This window comes from Girardinichthys multiradiatus, chromosome 9 (genome assembly GCF_021462225.1).
Source record: "Girardinichthys multiradiatus isolate DD_20200921_A chromosome 9, DD_fGirMul_XY1, whole genome shotgun sequence".
In the NCBI taxonomy this organism is placed as follows: domain Eukaryota; kingdom Metazoa; phylum Chordata; class Actinopteri; order Cyprinodontiformes; family Goodeidae; genus Girardinichthys; species Girardinichthys multiradiatus.
In genome coordinates, this window is record NC_061802.1 from 40598309 (window position 1) to 40618347 (window position 20039).

The window sequence follows — 20039 nt, forward strand, 5'->3', positions numbered from 1 at the left end:
TTGCAATCAGAGAGTTAGACTTTTGCAGTCGCTAGTCAATTTGCTCCATTGCCATGTCGTACTTTTAAAGTTTTAGTTGTTTCATATTACACTTATTCTGATACAAAAAGTAGCTCTCTGCCACATGATAGCAGTTTGTACCAGCCTTTGAAATGTTCAGTCAACTTGGAAAAGGGGCTCATTTACCTGTAGACAACTTCAGGATGATAACAGCAAGGCTAAATGTGTTGCAGGCTTTGTTTTATACTGCAGAGTCTTTATTTTCTGCCTGTTATGGACATGCTTGGCTTGGTAATGTTGGCAGACTTTTTAAAATCTCAAATTTAGATAAAGGATTAGATTGTCAAGGAAATGCACACAGGCTAGTGTTTACAGTTGCTAATGCTGACTGCTCTGATGGTGATAGCTGCTTATATAAATGTCAACTTTACATCATTTGTGTTGTTGTTTTATACTAGTAAATCAGCAATCACTCATTCATGTTGGAATGTTGCCTCTGCTCCAGATATAAACAACTTATGCCAGAAATGCTACAAAAATGATTTTGAATGCTGTTAATTACAGTTCCTAAAGAAAAACCTGTATCTACTCAAATCAGTAACTGCAGGTTAAAGCTTTACACCAACCGGTGATTGGAAAACCTTGAAATGGCTTTGAAACTTGTTACAGAGTAACTTTGGTTGAAGCAGACACACACATTCTTTCTTTCCTCTAATAATGAAATCAAGGTCATTCCAAACAGTTCAGAAATTAGTTTCTACTCTAATGCAGTAATAATTGCAGGTTTTTCTCACTAAATTGTCTTTGAAGATGCAGCCCCAGTTAGACTTCATGAAGAGAACGGATTATATATATAATAACAGATTAACTATATATATATAATAATGGATTAACTATATTTATATATATATATAAATATAAATATATATATAATTCAAATAGATTTTGTTCAACTCTGAAGCTATTGAAAGAAAAGAAAAGCCAAATGGACAGTGGGACAATTTAGGCTTTCCAAGACACTCAAACAAACTGCAGGGGTTAAAAGTTCATCAGCCAATCATGCTGCCTGATAACTATTAGCTCAGGGCACTCATCTTTTACAAAAGCAGGATGAAAATATTTTCCGGCGAGCAGCCAATAGGAGCAAAGCTAATTTATTTTAAATAAGACCAGATAAATGAGCTTTATTACATTCAAGGAATCCATGACCTTGGTGGTCTCAAACATTCTGTCAAAAGAGGTCAAAATAGATAAAACTCTTTGTGTTGGCACATCTTTTCATTAGTTTTCTTTCAGAATGAAGCGCAGCTCCTGATGTCACTTGGCTTCTTCACTTTACCTTTAAACCTGCTGCCCTCCAAAGGATCTATTTTTGAGCATGAGAATATGCAGAATCAACAGGAATGCAGAGTGGCGAGTCAATCTGTTGCCGTTCATCACAAAATCTGAAATAAATGGTTGCTAAAGAGCGCTTTGAAAAGAAAAAAACCCAGAACTTGGCAGAACAAAACTTGACTGTGGAAATATGGCATTTAAGTAGCATATGTTGTAACGAGACAGATATGATCCGGAGAACAGTAGGCATGGAAACCTGCGCAAGTAATTAACCTCAGTGACACCAAATCCCACTGATGAACCTCTTCAAAGACCAACAGAGCTATCAGATATGTGACGGGTCCCAGTTGCTCTCAGCTCTGTTAACTAATGTGCTCTCATGGTTAGAGGAACGTTTCCTAAAGTGAAAGCACAAAGAAAATTACCCTCCTTTTCCAAGACTGCACTTATAAGCAGATGCTTTAATCCCAGTGATTGAGAGCTATTTGGTTTTTAAAATGAAAGTGTGAGAGTTGCAAAAACACAGAACACTCATATTCTGCTCTGGTTTTAGATGTAAAGTATAAACAAGACTTAGATTTACACCTACCGGCCTCTTTATTGGGTACAACTCGATAGTACTGGGTTGGACCCTCTTTTGCCTTCAACACTGCCTAAATTCAGTAATATTCCTCTGAGATTTGGGTCCCTAATGACATGATAGCCTTTACGTTTGTTGCAGATTTTTTGGCTGAACATTCATAGTAAGAATCTTGTGTTCCACCATGTTCCAAAGGTGCTTTAGCGGATTTAGATCCAGTGACTGTGGAGGCCATTGGAGTACAGGGAACTCATTTTCAGCAAACCAGTTTGACATGATTTGAAGTTTTGTGTATTATACTGCTGAAAACAGCTACCAGAAGAAAGGTCCAGAGTGGATATGATCAGCAACAATACTCAGGAATGCTGTGGAGTTTGAAGGATTGTCAGTTGGTTGTAAGGGGTCCATAGGGTGCCAAGGAGCTTTCCCCCACACCACTACACCACCACCGGCAGCCAGAGCTGTTGATACAAGACAGGAGGATCCTTTTAGGCTGTTTACTTCAAATTCTGACCCTACTGTCTGAATGTTGCAGTTGAAATCAAGACCCAGACCAGGCAACGTTTTTCTAATCTGGTATTGTCTAATTAAGCTCTGTGATTCGTAGCCTGTTCTTAGCTGACAGGAGTTGCACCAGGTGTGGTATTCTGCTGCTGTAGCCCATCTGGTTTTTTAAAATTGCATTTTAAATCTTGTAAGGCCATGATTGTTAAACTGAGGTATGCAAAGTATATTATTGGTGGTACTCAGGCTCTATTTTATTGCACTCAGACTGAAATTTTCATATGAACCATTTTCAAGTTAATGAATGTAATATTTGTATTGTTCACAAACAACATCGCATGTGGACATCCGCAGAAACCCATAGCAGACCTTAGTGGGTGGGTACAAATGACAAAATCTATGTTACAGAGGCTTTGTGATTGAGCGGACAATAGAGTCTACTGGGAGGAATGATTCAGGCCTTGGAAATAAATGATAAAGTTATGACAATTTCAGAATACGCATTGTCAGTACAATTACTTTCCTCAAAAAGTTAAGCAGTTTTGGAGCAGCTTATTGAGCCTGACCTGTAGACAGTTTGGTTGGGAGAAAAGAGACTGCAGTGCCTAGAACGTCACTGGTGAGTGAGTTAGGTGTAATACTGATGAAATGTTATTTTATTGTACATAAAAAGTTACCAAATATTTAAATATATATAAACTGAGACTCTGTATCAGCAAATGCCTATTCTTATCTGACTGGAATTAGAATCAGGGATCATCCGTATGGTCACTTATTCTATCACTGGCCTCCTCTCATATCCAGCTTTCTGATTTCCCAGATTCTGTCTGATTTATCTCTTATAGTCAGCAATACTCTGAATCGACTGGAAGCCATTTCACGGGAGAGCTTTCTTGGAAAACACTTGGCGGCGGTAAAGCTGAAAGCTGCGTTGTCGGTTACAGTGATGGACGCCTTGCTGGTTGGTGTGTGCTGACACACACAGGCTGTCAGTCCTATTATGCGTTTATATACTGAGTAAATGGAAGCAGGGGGACACCTCAGGCAAATGCCCATGAGACAAAGGAAGGAAAAATTAAACAATGACGTGCCGATGCTCTGTTATTACCACAATTTTGAATCACTCCATGCAAAATGAGCTGTAGAGTTTATCAGCAACACTGTGTATTCAAATAAGCAGCGATAAGTCCAGTGTGGAGGGAAGGCTGCAGCAGTTTGAGGGTGAGCGGTGTGACCGAGGTTGGTTAGAGAGAGAGATAGCAGCTTGTGAAATCGGGAAGTAAGAGCTGCAATGATAACAGGTGTGGGTGAGTTTCCCTACATTACTAAAAGGAATCAGTAATATCTAGGCAAACAGTCTGAACGACGCAAATCACACTGCGGAAGAGATACATCTCACTCGTTCAAATGGCATCATTGTTCCCCCCCGCCTGGAGTATGTAAAGCGGCGGCCCAGATAAGAGTCGCGCTGATCGCCTTCTTGATACACAGCACTGTACTTTGTTGGATGGCAATCAGCGTGCAAAATGTATTCCCACAATTCCTGGCAAAGGGACCAATGGCGTTTGCATAACATTACAGAGATTCTACACAAGGCGAGTTTCCCCAGGGTGCTCTTCTACCTGTAAGACATCCTACATGAAAAGTGACGAGCTGCCATGGGGTGCTGGAAAAATCCATTTCACATGCAGAGCACAAAGACAATGCAACCAAAACAAAAACTGGGAAATGAGTTTCCAGTTTTTAAGACAACATCTTCAAACAGCTCATTGAAGAAAGATTTTGAATCAGTTTGAGAAAGGTTTAATAGATCCCACTGTACGTTCTGAATTTCAGCAAGTTTTCCTTTCCCCAAAGCAATGTATGCAAATTACATTTCTAAGAGAAGCAGAAACATGTTAGAACCAGAGTTAAATCTAAGACAGAACAGAGGCCGTGTTTGACTGAGCTGAAGTCTGAAACCTTTTCCAATAATGCCATCAGGCCTTTGGTGTTTGAGATTTGGGAAATGTGTATTTTCTATAGAAACCCCATCAACAGAACAGAGAAATTAAGCAAGAAGCTGACTCCACATTTGATGCTTAATCTATACCTCCCAATAAGACTCAAAACACGAGTCTTTGTGATTTGAATTTGATTACTGAGGGGAGTAAAGGTAGCCCTTTACTCAAGTTGTGCTTAGAAAAAGATTTCAAACCCCTAGAACGTTTCTCCTGTAGCAACCACAAATATCAATGCATTATAATAAGATGCAATAAAGCAATAAAATACAGATCTTTGAGGGAGAATAGTTTTGATGATTACATAAATCAAATCCATTCATTTGGATTTTGACTTTTTTACTCTGATATCCCTAAATAAAATCCTGTGCAACCAACAACCATCAGAAGTCATCTGATAAGTAAATTGTTACTTAATCTCAGAATAAATCCAGCTGTTCTGCGAAAACTTTATGAAAAATGGGAAGAAGAAAGCCATAAAAACTTCAGATAAAACTTTGCCATAAGGAATATAGTGTCAGGGTATGGGTGAGTTGAGAGGTATAATTAAAAATTAAACAGTCAGGCAGAAGCAGACATAGTATGAACAAAGTCCACCAGTATTCACCCATGAGGAGTGAATGAAACTGACCAGTATATATATGGCATGGTGCAGGTGAAAACAAGGAGGCTGATTGGTGAATGTAGGTGGAATGAATAAGCTGATAATGATGGCCGTGGCTGAGAGTAGAAACAAAAACATGACTGGAAACAAAACAGAAATACAGGAACACAATCTAACCAAAGGAAATGTCTTGAAGAAATAACAGAACTAAAACTGCACCATTAATGAAGTGTGTTATAGTTCATTCTAAGGAATGAACTATAACACAACACCTGGAGAGCATAAGGAACAACGATCAGAGACCAGACCCAAAACAAAACTCAAACGTCTACAAATCATGACATGTAGTGGACACATCAAACACGGAGGAAGGAGCTCTTATCAGAGAAGACCAAAACTGAACTTTTAGGCCTAAACGCAAAGCACTGTGGCCAAAAACAAGCACTAAACATAACCCTGAAAATACCATTCACAGTTAAACATGGCAGCAGTGCCACCACAGTGCTGTGGAGACGCTTTTCTTCAGCAGGGACAGATAAGTTGGCTAGAGTTAATGGAAAAATGGATGAAGCTGAATAGAGGACAATCCTGGTGGGAAACCTGTTAGAGGCTGCAAAAGACTTTAAACTAAGATGAAGGTTCACTTTCTAGCAGGACAACAACCTTAAACATACAATCAGAGCTACAATGAAATGGTTTAGATTAAAGTATATGCATGTGTTAGAATGGCCCAGTCAAGGTCCAGACCTGGATCCAGTTGAGAATGTAGACTTAAAAATGAATACCCTCCATCCAAGCTGAGCTCGCACTATCTTGCTAAGAAGATTGGGCAAAAATGTCAACCTCTATATGTGCAAAGCTGTTAGACACATACCCAAAAACACTTGTAACTGTCGCTGCAGTAGGGGTTCCTCAAAAAATTCACTAAGTGGGAATTAATGCATACCTCACTTTTCTGATTTTAATTTTTTAGATACTTTGTAAACTGTGTAATTTTGTTCTACTTAATCTACACAAATCATTCTAAAAATATATTGACGTTTGTGTTTCTAATGTGACAAGACTGTGTTAAAATCTAAGAGGATTGAGTCTATATGGCAAGCTAATCAGCTGGCAGTTTACTTCACATACATGGGATTGCTGTTGAATCCTGTTATGTAACTTTTGGGAGACATCTCAGTGTTTCCCAACTAAAATTATCTTTGGCAAATGGAAAACAGCTTACTTTCAGGTTTCATCAAGACATTACACAAACCAAATGAACAAAGACTACAAAGGCTGCTTTTGTAGTGCGTTGGAAATAAGTGTGAGAATCTAAAACAAATAATAAACCACCTTGCTGAATGTGATCATTGTTAGACATGAGACATTCCTGGACTGCCTGAGTTTGAAGTTTTCCCTCTACTCAGTGGGATCCAGCATTGCTCCTCAGAGGCTCAGGGTTTGAAGTTCGTTCTCTAATCGTACAGAGGCATATGACCCTCAGGATGAGAATAAAAGAAGAAGAAATTACTTTCATTAAGAAATTCAGATTTCTTCCATCCTTTTGATCTAGTGCCAGAAGAACATTTATGCTGATGAAATGCATAAATAAAGTTCTTAAATTATCCCATTCCTCTTTAGTGCATGTACCGGAGTTGGAGAACCTCCAGACGAGACAACTACAATCACAGTGAGTGCCCCCGAAGAGAGATGACTTCCGAGACGGCCTGCCTAAGCTCTGAATGTCATGAAGCTCTGTGTCAAGACTTTTTCTTGTAGGCTGCACATTAAGATGTTTTCTGCAAGCCATTTAGAAAACAAACTGAACAATTGAGTCAAAATATGATTTCAGAAGAATCAGCATCAACTAATTAGTGTCTTCTTCAAGATTTTGGAAGACTCTGTTATAAATCAGCAGTTTGTTCAAAGCCACCCCCATCACAAGACATTTCATCCGTAACTAACCTCTTTATTTGACCCCCCCCATTGCTAGATACTGAAATACCTGTCAGTCACATTCTTGAACCACTTTCACTAGCTACACCTACTTTGATTACAGCTTTAGAATCGCAAATCACTTTAAAAAACCTGTCTGACAACATGAAGCCAAAAAAATCCCCTGATCTAAAGAAATCCAATAACACATAAGAAACATAGTCATCAACATCCATCAGTGTTTACCTGCTACCCACCCATTCTGAAGGCTTTGGGACTCCAGTGAACAACAGCAAGAGCCATAATACACAAATGAAGAAAAAACACAGAACAGTGGTGAAAGGGTGGTCGGCTTATTGCTCCACGAGCGCAGTGACAACTCAACTGGTAGGCCGCAAAGGAACCCAGACCTACTCTGCAGGCCTCACTTGCCTGAGTTAAGATCAGTGTTCATAATTCAACAATAAGGAAGAGAGACTGGGCAAAAATGTCATCAGTGGGAGAGTTCCAAGGAAGAACCATGGCTGACTAAAAAGAACATAAAGACCTGTCTCACATTTGTCAATAAATCTCTTGATTATTCCCAAGTCTTTTCAGAAAATATTCTGACAAGACAAAAGAGGAACTTAATGGTAGAGTGTTCCGTTACATCTGGAGTAAAATTAACAAAGCATTTAATAAAAAGAAAATCAAACTGACAGTTAAACACAGTGGTGGTAGAGTGATGGTCTGGGGCTGCTCTGCTTCTTCAGGCCCTGTACAAATTGAATTCTCTGGCAGAAATCATGGTTGGCCAGACATTTTGAAGGAGGATGTACGGCATCGGCATAATTCCCCTTAATAAAATTAATTCATCACTTGAATGATTTGGTGTTTAAAAAAAAAAAATAAAGAGTGCAATTTTTTTGATGAAGGATGTCATCCGTGACGGGGACAAATACTTTTTTAGGCCACCGTAGTTGAAAAGATACAAAAGATGACATTTTCAAAGCTATTAACCGACATATCCCTTGTTAACTTGAGTTTACAGCAACCTGTTGCCATATATGGCTGATCATGGGAAACTCAAACCCTCTCGGTTCCAGCTGTTGGGGAGTGGTAGGCACTTCTGCTAAATTATTCCCCTGCGGTCTTACAAGATGATGTGTCTTTCCTGACAAAGGAAACAGTTTTACGCTTGTTGTGCAACACATTGACAAGAAAACAGCCCAAAGAATGTTGAGGTCTAATATATACACTGAAAATTAAAAATAACTGCTAACTTCTGGGATTTCTGTCTGGCAGATGGCTTTTCTGGTAAACTTCTGATATAAATACAGATTTTCTTTTTTTAAATTAGATGACATTTAGAAGAAAAATATCACAAAAGACAGATATATTCCGATCAGCAGTAAATGCAGAAAGCTATGAATCAACCTATTAAGTCATGTGAAAAAGAGAACTTGTACTGACCAATATTTCTCAGTTCAGCTAGGAAGAAAAAGAGAATCTCTGAATGGATCTCAGGTGAAATATGAAATCATAGCCTGGGAAAAAATAAGATCTGAACAGGAAAAATAAAAAGTGTATGGTATGGCCATGTGTGTTTGCTAAGGTCCGTTATCGAAAATAGGTTTTATCTAAGTTTTGTTTGTTGATGGGGGTTTTTGTTAATATGGTTACAGGGCAATCTGCTCTGAACCCAACTTAACTGGTGCCCAAGGTTTCTTCAAGAAGCTCTTGCATTTTAAGGCCCTAGTGTGTGTTTTTTAAAGATATTTCCTCTGGTTTGGGGTGGGTTGGGGTTTTGTTTTAGTGTACTGTTGTTATAAAACTATTAATTATAAATGTCCTGGAAAAAACCAAAACCCAAAACTCTTGGGTTCTTCTGACTCCCTTATGACAGTTGTGATCCTCATCTCTTGCAGCTCAAACTTGTCCAGGTATCTTCTGCCTCCTCCACGTGATCAGACTAAATTACCCTCCATCATCTCAAACATTTTAAAGATATGATTATATAAAATCTTGTCAGTTTTAATTCAATATACAGTGGTTGCAAAATAAAAGCAGTAGGAGGATGAGGTAATTGTGACTGTCTAGTTGCAGAAACGATCATGTAAGACAATTTTTCTACAAAATTTCCAACATGCCTGATATTGTTTTAGGTTGTCTTGGGTCATGAAAATGTAAAACATTGTCACACTGAACAACCACATACTGTTTTGTACTAAACTGAGATCTTTTTTAAACTCTCATACTGTTATGGTGTATAATTAAATTAAATTGTTTCCAAACTTAACCTTGTTTGATAGGTGGAACCTCTAGAAGTGGAGGCGTGATGGGATCTTGCATTATTTAAACACCACGGTATTTCTTTCTGACGTCTGTCTTGAGAATTTGCCATCTTGTTGCTGTCATTATTAGTGCTTTGTCTGGCTAAATACATCACAAGCTGCTTTATTAGGTACACCTAATTAATGTCAGGGTAAACTCCCTTTTGCCTTTAGATCTGTCCTAATTGTTCGTAGTATAGACTAAACAAAGTGTCCGAAATTTTGGTCTATATTGACATGACTGCATCCCTGAGTTGCTGCAGATTTGTTGGCTTCACATCCATGATGCAAATCTCCTATTTCACCACATCCCTAAGGTGCTCCTTTGAAGCACCTATCCATCTTACTGAGGCCATTGGAGTACAGTGTTATTAGTGTCATGTTCAAGGAACCCGTTTGAGATGATCTGGGCTTTGCGACATGGTGCATTATCCTGCTGGAAATATCCATCAGAAGATGGTACACTGTGGTCATAAAGGGACGGACATGGTCAGCAACAATACATCAGTTGTGGCACCTGCCTGAACAGGTGGTGGTGGTGTAAACAACAGTGTAAAAAACAAGACAGCATGAATCCATGCTGTCACGTTGTTTTACAACAAACCATCTAAGTATAGCAGCTGAAATTCAGACTCATCAGACTAGGCAACATCTTTCTAATCTGTTTTTGTCCATTTTGGGGAGCCTGTGTATTCTCAATTACCTGTACTTAGCTGACAGGACTGGCACCTTGAGTGGTCGTCTTCTGCTGTAGCTCATCTGGTTCAAAACTCAATCTTTTTTTCTGAGCAGAGATGGTATTTTTGCAAACCCAGGTTTAACAAGTGGTTATTTAGGCCACTTTTGCTTTTCTGTCTCTAACCAGACTTTCAATTGTGTATGAAAGACCCGGCAGATTGGCTATTAATGAAATGCTCAAAGCAGCGGTCTGCCACCAACAACACATTCAAAGTCACTTAATTCCACTTTCTTTCCCCATTCTAATGCTTAGTTTGAACTTCGGCAAGTCGTCTTCACCACGTCTAGACACCTGAATGCTTTGTGTTGCTGCCATGTGATTGGCTTATTACCAGATTTATTTAATAAAGTGGTTGCATGGTATTATCATCAGACCTTGATATGGTATATTAAGCTTGACACCATGTATTTCTTTCTGAGTGTTATTTGGAAGTATAAAAGGAAGTAGTTCTTAGGTTGATGCACCGCTGTGTTGACAGAGTCATTTAATGAACACTTCTTGTCAGGCTCTCTGACATCACTAAAGTACTGCAGAAGCCTGCATCTCTTTTAAATTATTTGTGTGGGAGTATTTAATGTCATGATTAAACAGAATATAAAAGAGTTGTAAGAACTGTGAGAATACTAGGACTGACTAACTGTTAACAATGGTTTTGTGAATCTTGGCTGCATCTGATCATCCCAAGCTTAAAGTCTAAAATACTCTGAGTGATCAAAACTGTTTTCCAAAAAATAAACATGGCTACATTCTAGTTCCATCGCATAACCTGAAGACTGCACCTATATGTAGGACATCAAAACACAGACATAAGAAGACACACAGAGGATAATGCTGAGTAAAATTAAATGTGTTGCCACAAACGTTCCAGGCAAATGGCTACATGACCGCATCGTATGCACTGAAACATGTAAGAAAGAGCAGAGTGTGACGAGGTGAAAGGGGGATTTTGGAGGACAAGATAAAGGAAGTTGCTTACGATGTAGCAAGGCTCACAGTACGCCTTCTTCTCAACAGCGTAGAAGGGTTTGCCACGCAGCTTGGTGCTGCAGGTCATGCAGACGAAGCAGTCGACGTGGAACACCTGGTCCATGGCGGTGCAGCCGGTGCCCTCACCTACCACATTCTCCCCACAGCTGGCACAGCGTCCTGGGTGGAAGAAGCAGAGAGGAGGCTGAGCACAGATCAACTGAAAACTCAGATGTATCTCAGTGAACAAGTATAGTTTCTGAAAAATACAGGAAACAAATTTCACTTTCATGTATATTATTGTTAAGTGTGACTCTACCTCCATTTACTGGCTGTGCTGATAGAAAAAGCTTGACCTGCAGCTCTGTAAAAGGGTCATGACACAAAGATACTAGAGTGGAAACAAGAAGAGGTGCAAACACCTCGAGATGTTGATGCTGGCCAATACATCCTCAGCCTCACAGAAACCCACAAAGCAATCCCCTTATAAACTCTATCAAGTACTGATAATGCTGTGAAATGCATCTATGAGCCAACCTGGTCTGGTGGCCTTCACTAGATGTTTAAAATGACTGTAGGACGTTCCATATCTTATTCCCAACAATTTTCCCTTTGTATTCCCCCAACAGATACGCCACGGCCAAACAAATCCAACCGTTTATGTACACCTTGCTGCTAGTCTACATATGTATCAAAGGACATTCAAAAATTGTAAAATGTCCAATGAGACTGAGCTTCTTCTACCTCATCCCCAAAAATGAGGAGCTGCCCCATTAAACTAATTTAATCATGTGAGAAGTGCCTCATCTTCATTTCTATTTCAAACACACTGGATAAGGAAGGATTAAATACTATAATTATGGCACATTAAAGAAACCTTACACATCACTAAGGAGTGACATCTGCTGAAAAAGTCAGGCTTTAAACGATAAAAAGAAAACTTTAGAAGTACAAGAAGTCTTTGTAAAAGGGGCGCAAGTGAACTGATATTATTGCTCCACAAAGAGCCTGATTGCATATTGCGGGACATGGCATTTGGATATCTTTAATTGAGTTGGAGATATCTTTAATTGAGTTTAAGATGTCCTCGACTCAATGCAAGTTATCTTCAACCCAATTAATGACACTGTCAATTTAATTACTGGTATCTCCAAATAATGGGGTTTGAAAAGCTATCTGAGAATGTTTTATTTTTTACATATCTGAGGACAGATGCAATCTCGCAGGAGACGGCATGATACAGTAATATTTAATTAATTCAAGTTCAGTTCAATGGATCGTTTTTCCTCCGTATTTCCCCTTTTTGCTTCATCTCGAAGCTGATTTGGAATGATGATTGACGCACTGTCTGTTCTAAACGAAGCAGTTCAAGCGTGGTACAGACAGAGACGAGACGCTAACCGGGGGGAGATAGAGTATCTGATGCTTGCCTTTTCACAGTTCCACTCACTGTTTTCATATCAAGAATTAAAACAGAGTGGAAAGCGGGATCTGTCTCAGGTATCAGCACAGCTTTTGCTCGTTGTGTGTTGCAGAGATCAAATATCTGCTTCACTGCGAGGCTTGCTAATCGTGTGTTAATCTCTGAGAAGTCATTATCTTATCACAGGCCGCTCTGCAAACGGAGAAAAGCATCTGAAAGGACGAGCAGATCCACAACATCATAGGCAGCAATTCTGAAAGCATTACTGGAGTACTGAACATCTGGAACTCTGATGTTAACAAAGCTCATCATTCAGCGACGGGGGGGAAAAAAAATTGCAAAACAAAGACCTGACGTTTAACTTCTCGAAACTCTTATCACAGCCGCATTTTGTACGTTAATCTAGAAACAGCTGTCATCCCCAGCGAAGCCTAGCGCCGACAAGTTTTCATAAAGCCAGCAATCGGTTTCATCTGCTCCTGCAGCTCTATCCACACCTCAATTACAGCTGCGTTACCTACTGTACAGGGAGGCAGATTAAACAAACTAGTGAAGGCACGTCTCCAGGGGACATGTGGGTGTCAGTGGAATCACAAGCAGGGTAATCACTTCAGAGAGCCAGAGGGAAAGAGAATGGAGAGAGAGACGGAGACGGAGCCTGAGCCGGGCCTGTTAGTGGCTTCGGATCACAGGCCATCTTCAGTGAGTGGATGAGAATGCCAAACATGTCCCACAGGGCTCCCACTTTAAATAACGAGCAGGAAACCTCTCAGAAATCCTTTTCCTTTTGGCGGTCTGTGATTGGGAGGGGCCCGGGGAGATATTTGTACACGGCTGTGGGTGAAATGTACGCAGTTCTACAGCTATTCGACAAATCCACACATCACAGTGAGGGAGGAAAAAAACATCTATTCGCCAGACAAAGCCACACATGTAGGCCAGAAGATGTAAACACAGAGATCTGTATCATACAGCGGGCTGCGTGCACCCACACAGCAGCAGATCTGAGGCCGGCCTTCTGTACGCTGGGATCTCTGTTCTTAACAAACATTAAGCTCCTTCAGTTGTTAGGAGCTCAACATTGTTGAGGCTCTGAAATCCAGCAAATGAGTGAAACTGATAGATGCAGGCAAATTTGTTAGCACACCTGGTAAAGAGGTGGAGAAATGCTTTAAATAAACAAATCTTTTATTGCAGCAGCATAGTCTCACACTGAAAGGTGTAGAAAAATCCAACCAAATATGTAGGGAAAATGCTACACAAAGAAATTATTGTTTTTAGGAAAATCTTAAGTTGAACAATTATTGGTACCCCTGCTGTCAATACTTTATACAGCCTCGTTTTGCCAATAGGAAAGCATTTATTCTGCTTTTATTTCATTCACATAGTTGGAGCAGAAAGAGAGGGATCCTTGATCATGCCTTCTAAAATCTCTCTAGACCCTCCAAAGTCCTGGGTCCTCTCTCTGATGCTCTCATCTCTTCAGCTCACCCCAAAGGTTTTCTGTAGGATTCAAGTCTGGGGACTTAAGTTGGACATGGAAGAAGGTTCATTTATCAACATTTCTGTGATTTCGCCACGTTTTGGCTCATTATCTTTTGAAAGCTCCAACGATGACCCATTTTCAGTTTAGTTCCAGAATCCACCAGACTTGTATTAATGATCTCCAGGCGCTTCAAAAGAGTTTATGATTCTGTGCACCGTAGCAAGGTTCCCCAGGGTCTTTAAAAGGGAAGCAGGCCCACAGCACAACATATTCTCCACCATACCTAACAGTGTGCATAAGAGGCTTTTCTGTTTGTAGCTAAAAAGCTCAGTCTTACTCTCATCGGACCAAAGCACATGGTTTCAGTTAAAGTCCCAGAGTTATCAAACTCCACATGTTTATGTTTGTGATGGTAGGACAGAAAAGGCTGACATGCAGATAATGCCGAACATTTAAGATAGAGACTTGGTGACCCCAAGACCTCCCTCTATGGTCCAGTTCTCCAACAGGGAGTTTTAGAGTGTACCTCGCTTACCTTCCTGCTGACTTAAAGTAAAGCATACATTTGAAGAAATGCCTCAATTACATTTATTTTAAATAGACTGTTAGAGATGACAATAACTGTGCTACCAGTGAGTTCATTAAAAAATATTTTTTTTCTAAACCTCTGCATAAATTGATAAAATTATTTTTTTCTCCCTTGCATAAATGTACCTAAATAAAGGTTGGATTTTTATACATTTTTATGAGAAAAATCTACTGCAATTAAACATGAATAAAAAAAATATACTATAAAAATAGCATTTTATGATATTGAAATTTATTTTAAATATGAACAATATTTGGCCAGACGAAAACATAAGATTTCACTTTTAAATCAAAGTTTTTGATATACTTGCTCACTTAATAGGTCTCCTTGATTTCATGACTGTTTACATTGTAGATTCTCACCAAAGGCAACAACACTATGAATGAACACACATGAAATTATGTAGTAAACAAAAAGTGTAAAATTATTTTAGAAAATAATAAAGAGTTGCTACTTTAGGGAATTTTTTTTTCCATTTATTGTTTGCCACATAATTCCATATGTGTTCATTCACAGTTTTGATGCCTTCAGTGAGAATCTATGAACAATGTAAATAGTCAAAACAAAAAGAAAACCATTAAATCAGAAAGGCGTTCTAAAACGTTTGACTGGTAGTGTATATGTTTAATTGAATGTAACAAAACCATTTGATTTTTTCATATATAAAACATTTGTTACAAAAAACTAATATTTTAGCTCAAGTATCGTGATGAATTGCTAATAAACCAAAATGACTACAAAATTAATTTAAATTACTACATTTTGTCTGAAAAAATAATCAAACCACCCAACCATTTTAAACATTAGCAGTTTTTAAATCTACAAGAGCAAAAGTGCATTCTGACTCTCCATGGCTTCCATAACAACTGAATTTAAGTTTGGTTTAAATACGTTTTTAAATCACTGTATTCTATATTTATTCATTTTACTTTAACACCCCCTAAAATCTCAGAGGTAGCTTGTTTGTAGGTATCGTGTAGTTTCGTGGTAAAGTGTGCAGCATGTAAACATCCACCAATAGAAAGGCACTGTTCTGTTGTGGTTGCTGTACTGAAACTCGGGTGTTACGTTTGAAGTGTTTCAAAATACCAGGTTTCCCACACATTTCAAAACCCACAGTTTTAAAAAGCTCAGTGGATTTTTCAACCCATTACGACATCCAAAAACATACCTTTAGTATAATCATGTTTAACATTTTTCACAGTGTTTGGCGTTTACATTTATTTTTTTAAGCTCCCAAGACTGTAAAACCAAACTGCACACAAAACTTGTTTTATTAGCTGTTGCACAGGTAGTACTAGTGTTCACATGACTTTACCTTTAAATGTTTCTCCAGATGTCAAAGTGTGTTTTCTTTTAAATAACAGGTTATTATGTTGAGCTCTTTGAAGACTTTCATGCTGGCAACTGATTCAAGTTTAAACGTTCACATAACAGAACAGCCATATCTTACCATTGCTGATTTTAATACTTAAAAAGAGTCGTTAACAAATTGCAGGTTTTGAGACGATATAGCTCTCTGCCCAGGGCAGTACATCTTGGTGGAAGCCCTTAACAATTAGCCCAAATTAATTTTCCTGCTTACTTGTAAGAATAAATAGCAGTTGGTAGAGAACGCTACCCCTTAAATATACACAATGTTAGCATTGCAAGAAAATCTAGTTTTACAAGGAAGGTGACTAATGATGCTGAAATTGGAATCTGCAGGCTATTGTCCTCAGCGTGGTTTGATTCCTGGTCTCGGAACATTTGCTGCATGTCTTAACCTTCTCCCTCTTTCCTCTCTGATTACTATACAATAAGGGTCACTAGTCCAAATACAGAATTTTATTCATTTCCTGTAAATTAGGCCTGCATTTGACCATCTCTTGCTTGAAAGCTAAAATATTTGTTTGGATCTGGAATCATTTCTTTGACAGATCTATATATTTTTAGTTCTAATTAGGTCGAACGTTACATAATAGTAACTGAATGGGCTTGTTGAGGAAATGTATGTGTTTTTGGTGGTGAGGAAGGAGTTTTGTGTTGTGACAGTGTTACAGAAGGATGAAACTAGCTGTAACACAAGACACATTTCTCTTCACACCATATTTATCCTGTTAACTCAAAAACAAAACAAAAAAGTACATAGAGAGTGGAAACACAAATGGTTTTTCTAACCATATGCACTTTAAAGCTGCATTTGGCCCGTTCCGACACAACAAAACAAAGCTGACCTTTTCCCTTTCACATAGCTCCCATAAAGTCGCTCAGTGTGGGCCGCGACAAGTCGTCCACAAAGTGTAAAACTGGATCGTTTCGGAGTCTCTGTGTTGTTTCTAAAAGCCTCCCTGTCTGATGACAGGGAGGAGTGTTTTACCATTCTTCACATCAATAATTTCATGCAGCTGTGTTGGAAATAAGCTTTTTCAATTTAGAAACACCACTTCAATTGACTTGTTAAATAATACAGGACAGCAAGTGAAGCAACCTCGTATTTACCCCTGTGGAGTATATCCCAAATACTTTCGAACTATTTCAGCTGGGCATGAAGGAATCATGAAAAGCCTCAGTGCTCCTCTGCGTCCCCCTTTGCGCAGGGAATGGAACCAGAGTCTTCATATGAAAACTTCAAATACTTCCTGTAGAACCAATGCAACGGTGACGGGATGGGAGGGGGAGTTCATTTACACTTTACTCACTTTCTTTGCTTTCATTCTTCAAGCCTCAGAAGTGTCTCTTCTCTGTTACATCGAAAGTCAAAAGCAGGACTGAAGAGAAAAATCTTTTCTTCTTTTCTCCTTTTTTTAAAGAAGCACATTCCCTGTGAGCTACAGAGGCTTAGAATGGTTAGACAATTTAATTGGATAAAAGAAAAAGATTAAAGCGGCCCTGACTCTGTTCCATAAATAATTGATTTCTAATGTATTTGTAGTGGCAGTGAGACGCCGTTGTTTGGGATTGGGGGATGTTGAGTGGCAGAACGCTTCAGATTTCCCTCAGTCTTTGCCTTCTTTGTTTTTTCATGCCGTGATATTGAAGCAGCATGAAAGGCTGAGGGAGCACACTTGCAGCTCAATTTGATCTTACATCGTCACAAATCAAAGATCGTGCATGTAAAGAAGGATCGCAAGGAACTTTTTTTCTTTTTTTTGTGGGAGACCAAACTTTTCCTACAATGTAACCAAAGAATACAATTCTGCTGGTGCAACCCTTACAAACCCCGAAGGCAATACTAGCGACTGCACCTGTTATCCAAAACTAATAAAAGCAGCTTAACATTCATTTTGGGATAGCATTTGAACTTCTATGCTTGGATTAAAAGATCTGATAGAAGTGTTGGTAAAAAAAAAACCACACAAAACATTTCAAATCTTTACTACACTGCAATTGAAGAATCAAAACCCACCTAACAGTAAATGTGCTTTATTTAGTGTGTCTTGAACTTTTTACATGAACATATTACTTTTTAGTCACATTATGGACAGAGACTTTTTATTTTATGTCCAACGACTATGTCACCGGTGCAAATCTACCAATACTTGGCCGCCGACCTAAACTGACAGGTCTGACATGGAGAGCTTTATTCAGAGAAGCAGCCAAGAGGCCCATGGTAACTCTGAAAGAGCTGCAGAGATCCACAGCTCAGGTGGGAGAATCTCATGATGAAACAGTGTTCAGTTGTGAACTCCACAAATCTGGGCTTTGTGGAAGAGTAGAAGGAAGGAAGCCATGTTTTGCCACATGCCATGCAGGGGCTACAGTAAACATGTGGAGAAAGATGATCTGGCTAGATGAGATAAAAATAGAACTTTTTAGCCTGCATGCATAACGTGCATAATGTGTGTAGTAGAAAGCTGACATTCCACATCAACCTGAACACAAGCTTCTGGTTAAAGTTGATGGTAAGATGGATGGAGCTAGTCCTGGAAAAAAACAATGTAAGGGTATTGTATTGTGGATTGTTTCAGTTTATTATTATAAAACATAACAGCTAAAATTCCCTGTCGCACAAAATAAAAGATGGGTTAACAGCAGCATGAAGAAGCCCTTGACAAGTAAACAGTAGACCAGCAAGTGTTTGACACTTAACAAAATAAACATACATAGTTCAACTACCGGCAGCTGATGAACCAGAGACCACAATTTTTGTGTTTTCATCTCTTCCCCCTCTGATTTAATCTGCGTTGTTGCTTTGTCTTGCCCTCTGTGCAGCCTGACAATGCAGTGGCCCAGAGTTGCCACGGAATGACAAGAGAAATAGCTGTCATCACTGCATTTCAATCTCCAAATGCTTCTTTTCAAACCCCAGCCTTTAATCTCATTCTCGGTGTCAGCAAAAAGCAGTCTGCAGAACTGCTACTGGGGCAACAGAGCCGAGGATGGAGGAGAGGCGAGCCTGTGCCACGAAGCATTACGGCCTGGCCCGTCAGAATCCACGGCCGCAGAGCGAGGGGTAGGAGGGGGGACAGTGTAGGTTACATGTATAAGAGCAGGTTGGCAAGAGCGACATAGAGGAGTGCCAGAGAGTGAATGGGGCCTGGCTGGGGGTGAGGGGGAAAGAGAGATAGGGGGGGCAGTGCTGAGGACAGGTAAGCATATTTAAAGGAGTGCCTGAAGACAAGCTTGCTTTGTGTTTTATATGCTGTTTATTCATGCGCACCAGTATCTCTGCGCTCGTGAACTCCAGCGTGCGGACTCATTCCTGTGGTCAAACGTTCACTAACAAATGAAATCTAGCAACGTGGCCGCCCGGGAGGCTCAGCTGGGCTCGCACGGCAGCTGATCTTGCAAGCCTCGGTGGAGCTGTCTCATGGAGGCAGGGTAGCAAGCGCCGAGCCTGGCGGGGGAGGGAGGGCGAAGGGAGGGGAGGAAGGGTGGTCACCTCACGTGAACCGTTGCCAAAAAGCGCGCTTCATACGCTGGGCAAAGAAGCCCCATGCTGGCACGCTGCAGCAGCTGAGAAACTAGAAAGCAGCGAGGAAAGGTCAGCGGCAGAAATTGACAGAGAAGAAAAACGGCATAGAAGCCTCAAACTGCTACAAATCTGCACTCTCTCTGCTCAAAATAATAATGAGCATGATTAAGTACTGAAAACACCACATGAACAACACTACAAGAAATGATGACACAGCAGAAAAACAGCTCTCTTCTCATTCATAAAAGGACTGAATTGTAGGCAGTTTAAACAAAGCAAAAGCTGCTGGGTTTTGCAGAATTTCTTCAATCTGGTAAATTTGTAGATTAAGACTGAAAGCATTTCATATTATTTCCATGAGAAAAGGCTCTTAGAAGTCAAATCCGCAGCTTCACACCAACAGGGATGCAGGATTTTTCTTGTAAAAAGGCAGCTATGATGGATCATCCTTGGGTATTGTGTTGGATAATTTAGCCCTTTGCCGTCGTACATTATAATCCACTGTAGGTGGTATAGTGATGCTGGGGCTTAAGACAAGTTGCCATGTCACCAGACTGCCTTTGGTGCTCACCTCCTCCCCCTGGGTGGTCCATGGCCTCCTTCTAGCAGCAATATGCTTCTGTACAGCCCCTGCTGGATGCTTTCATTTGATTTTAAGGTACAAACCTCTGGTGAAGGTCCCCTGGT

At 39.7% G+C, this 20039-nt stretch overlaps 1 protein-coding gene across 6 annotated transcripts in view; it reads right to left on the bottom strand.

Moving 5' to 3' along the window:
• Window positions 1-20039, bottom strand: part of LOC124874026 (LIM domain containing preferred translocation partner in lipoma) — a 211976-nt gene that overhangs the window by 36851 nt on the left and 155086 nt on the right. For all 6 annotated transcript variants that reach the window (XM_047375169.1, XM_047375165.1, XM_047375166.1 and 3 more), the window contains one exon: window positions 10968-11137. In XM_047375169.1, the coding sequence (XP_047231125.1) occupies window positions 10968-11137 (170 nt within the window). The remainder of the gene's footprint in view (window positions 1-10967; window positions 11138-20039) is intronic.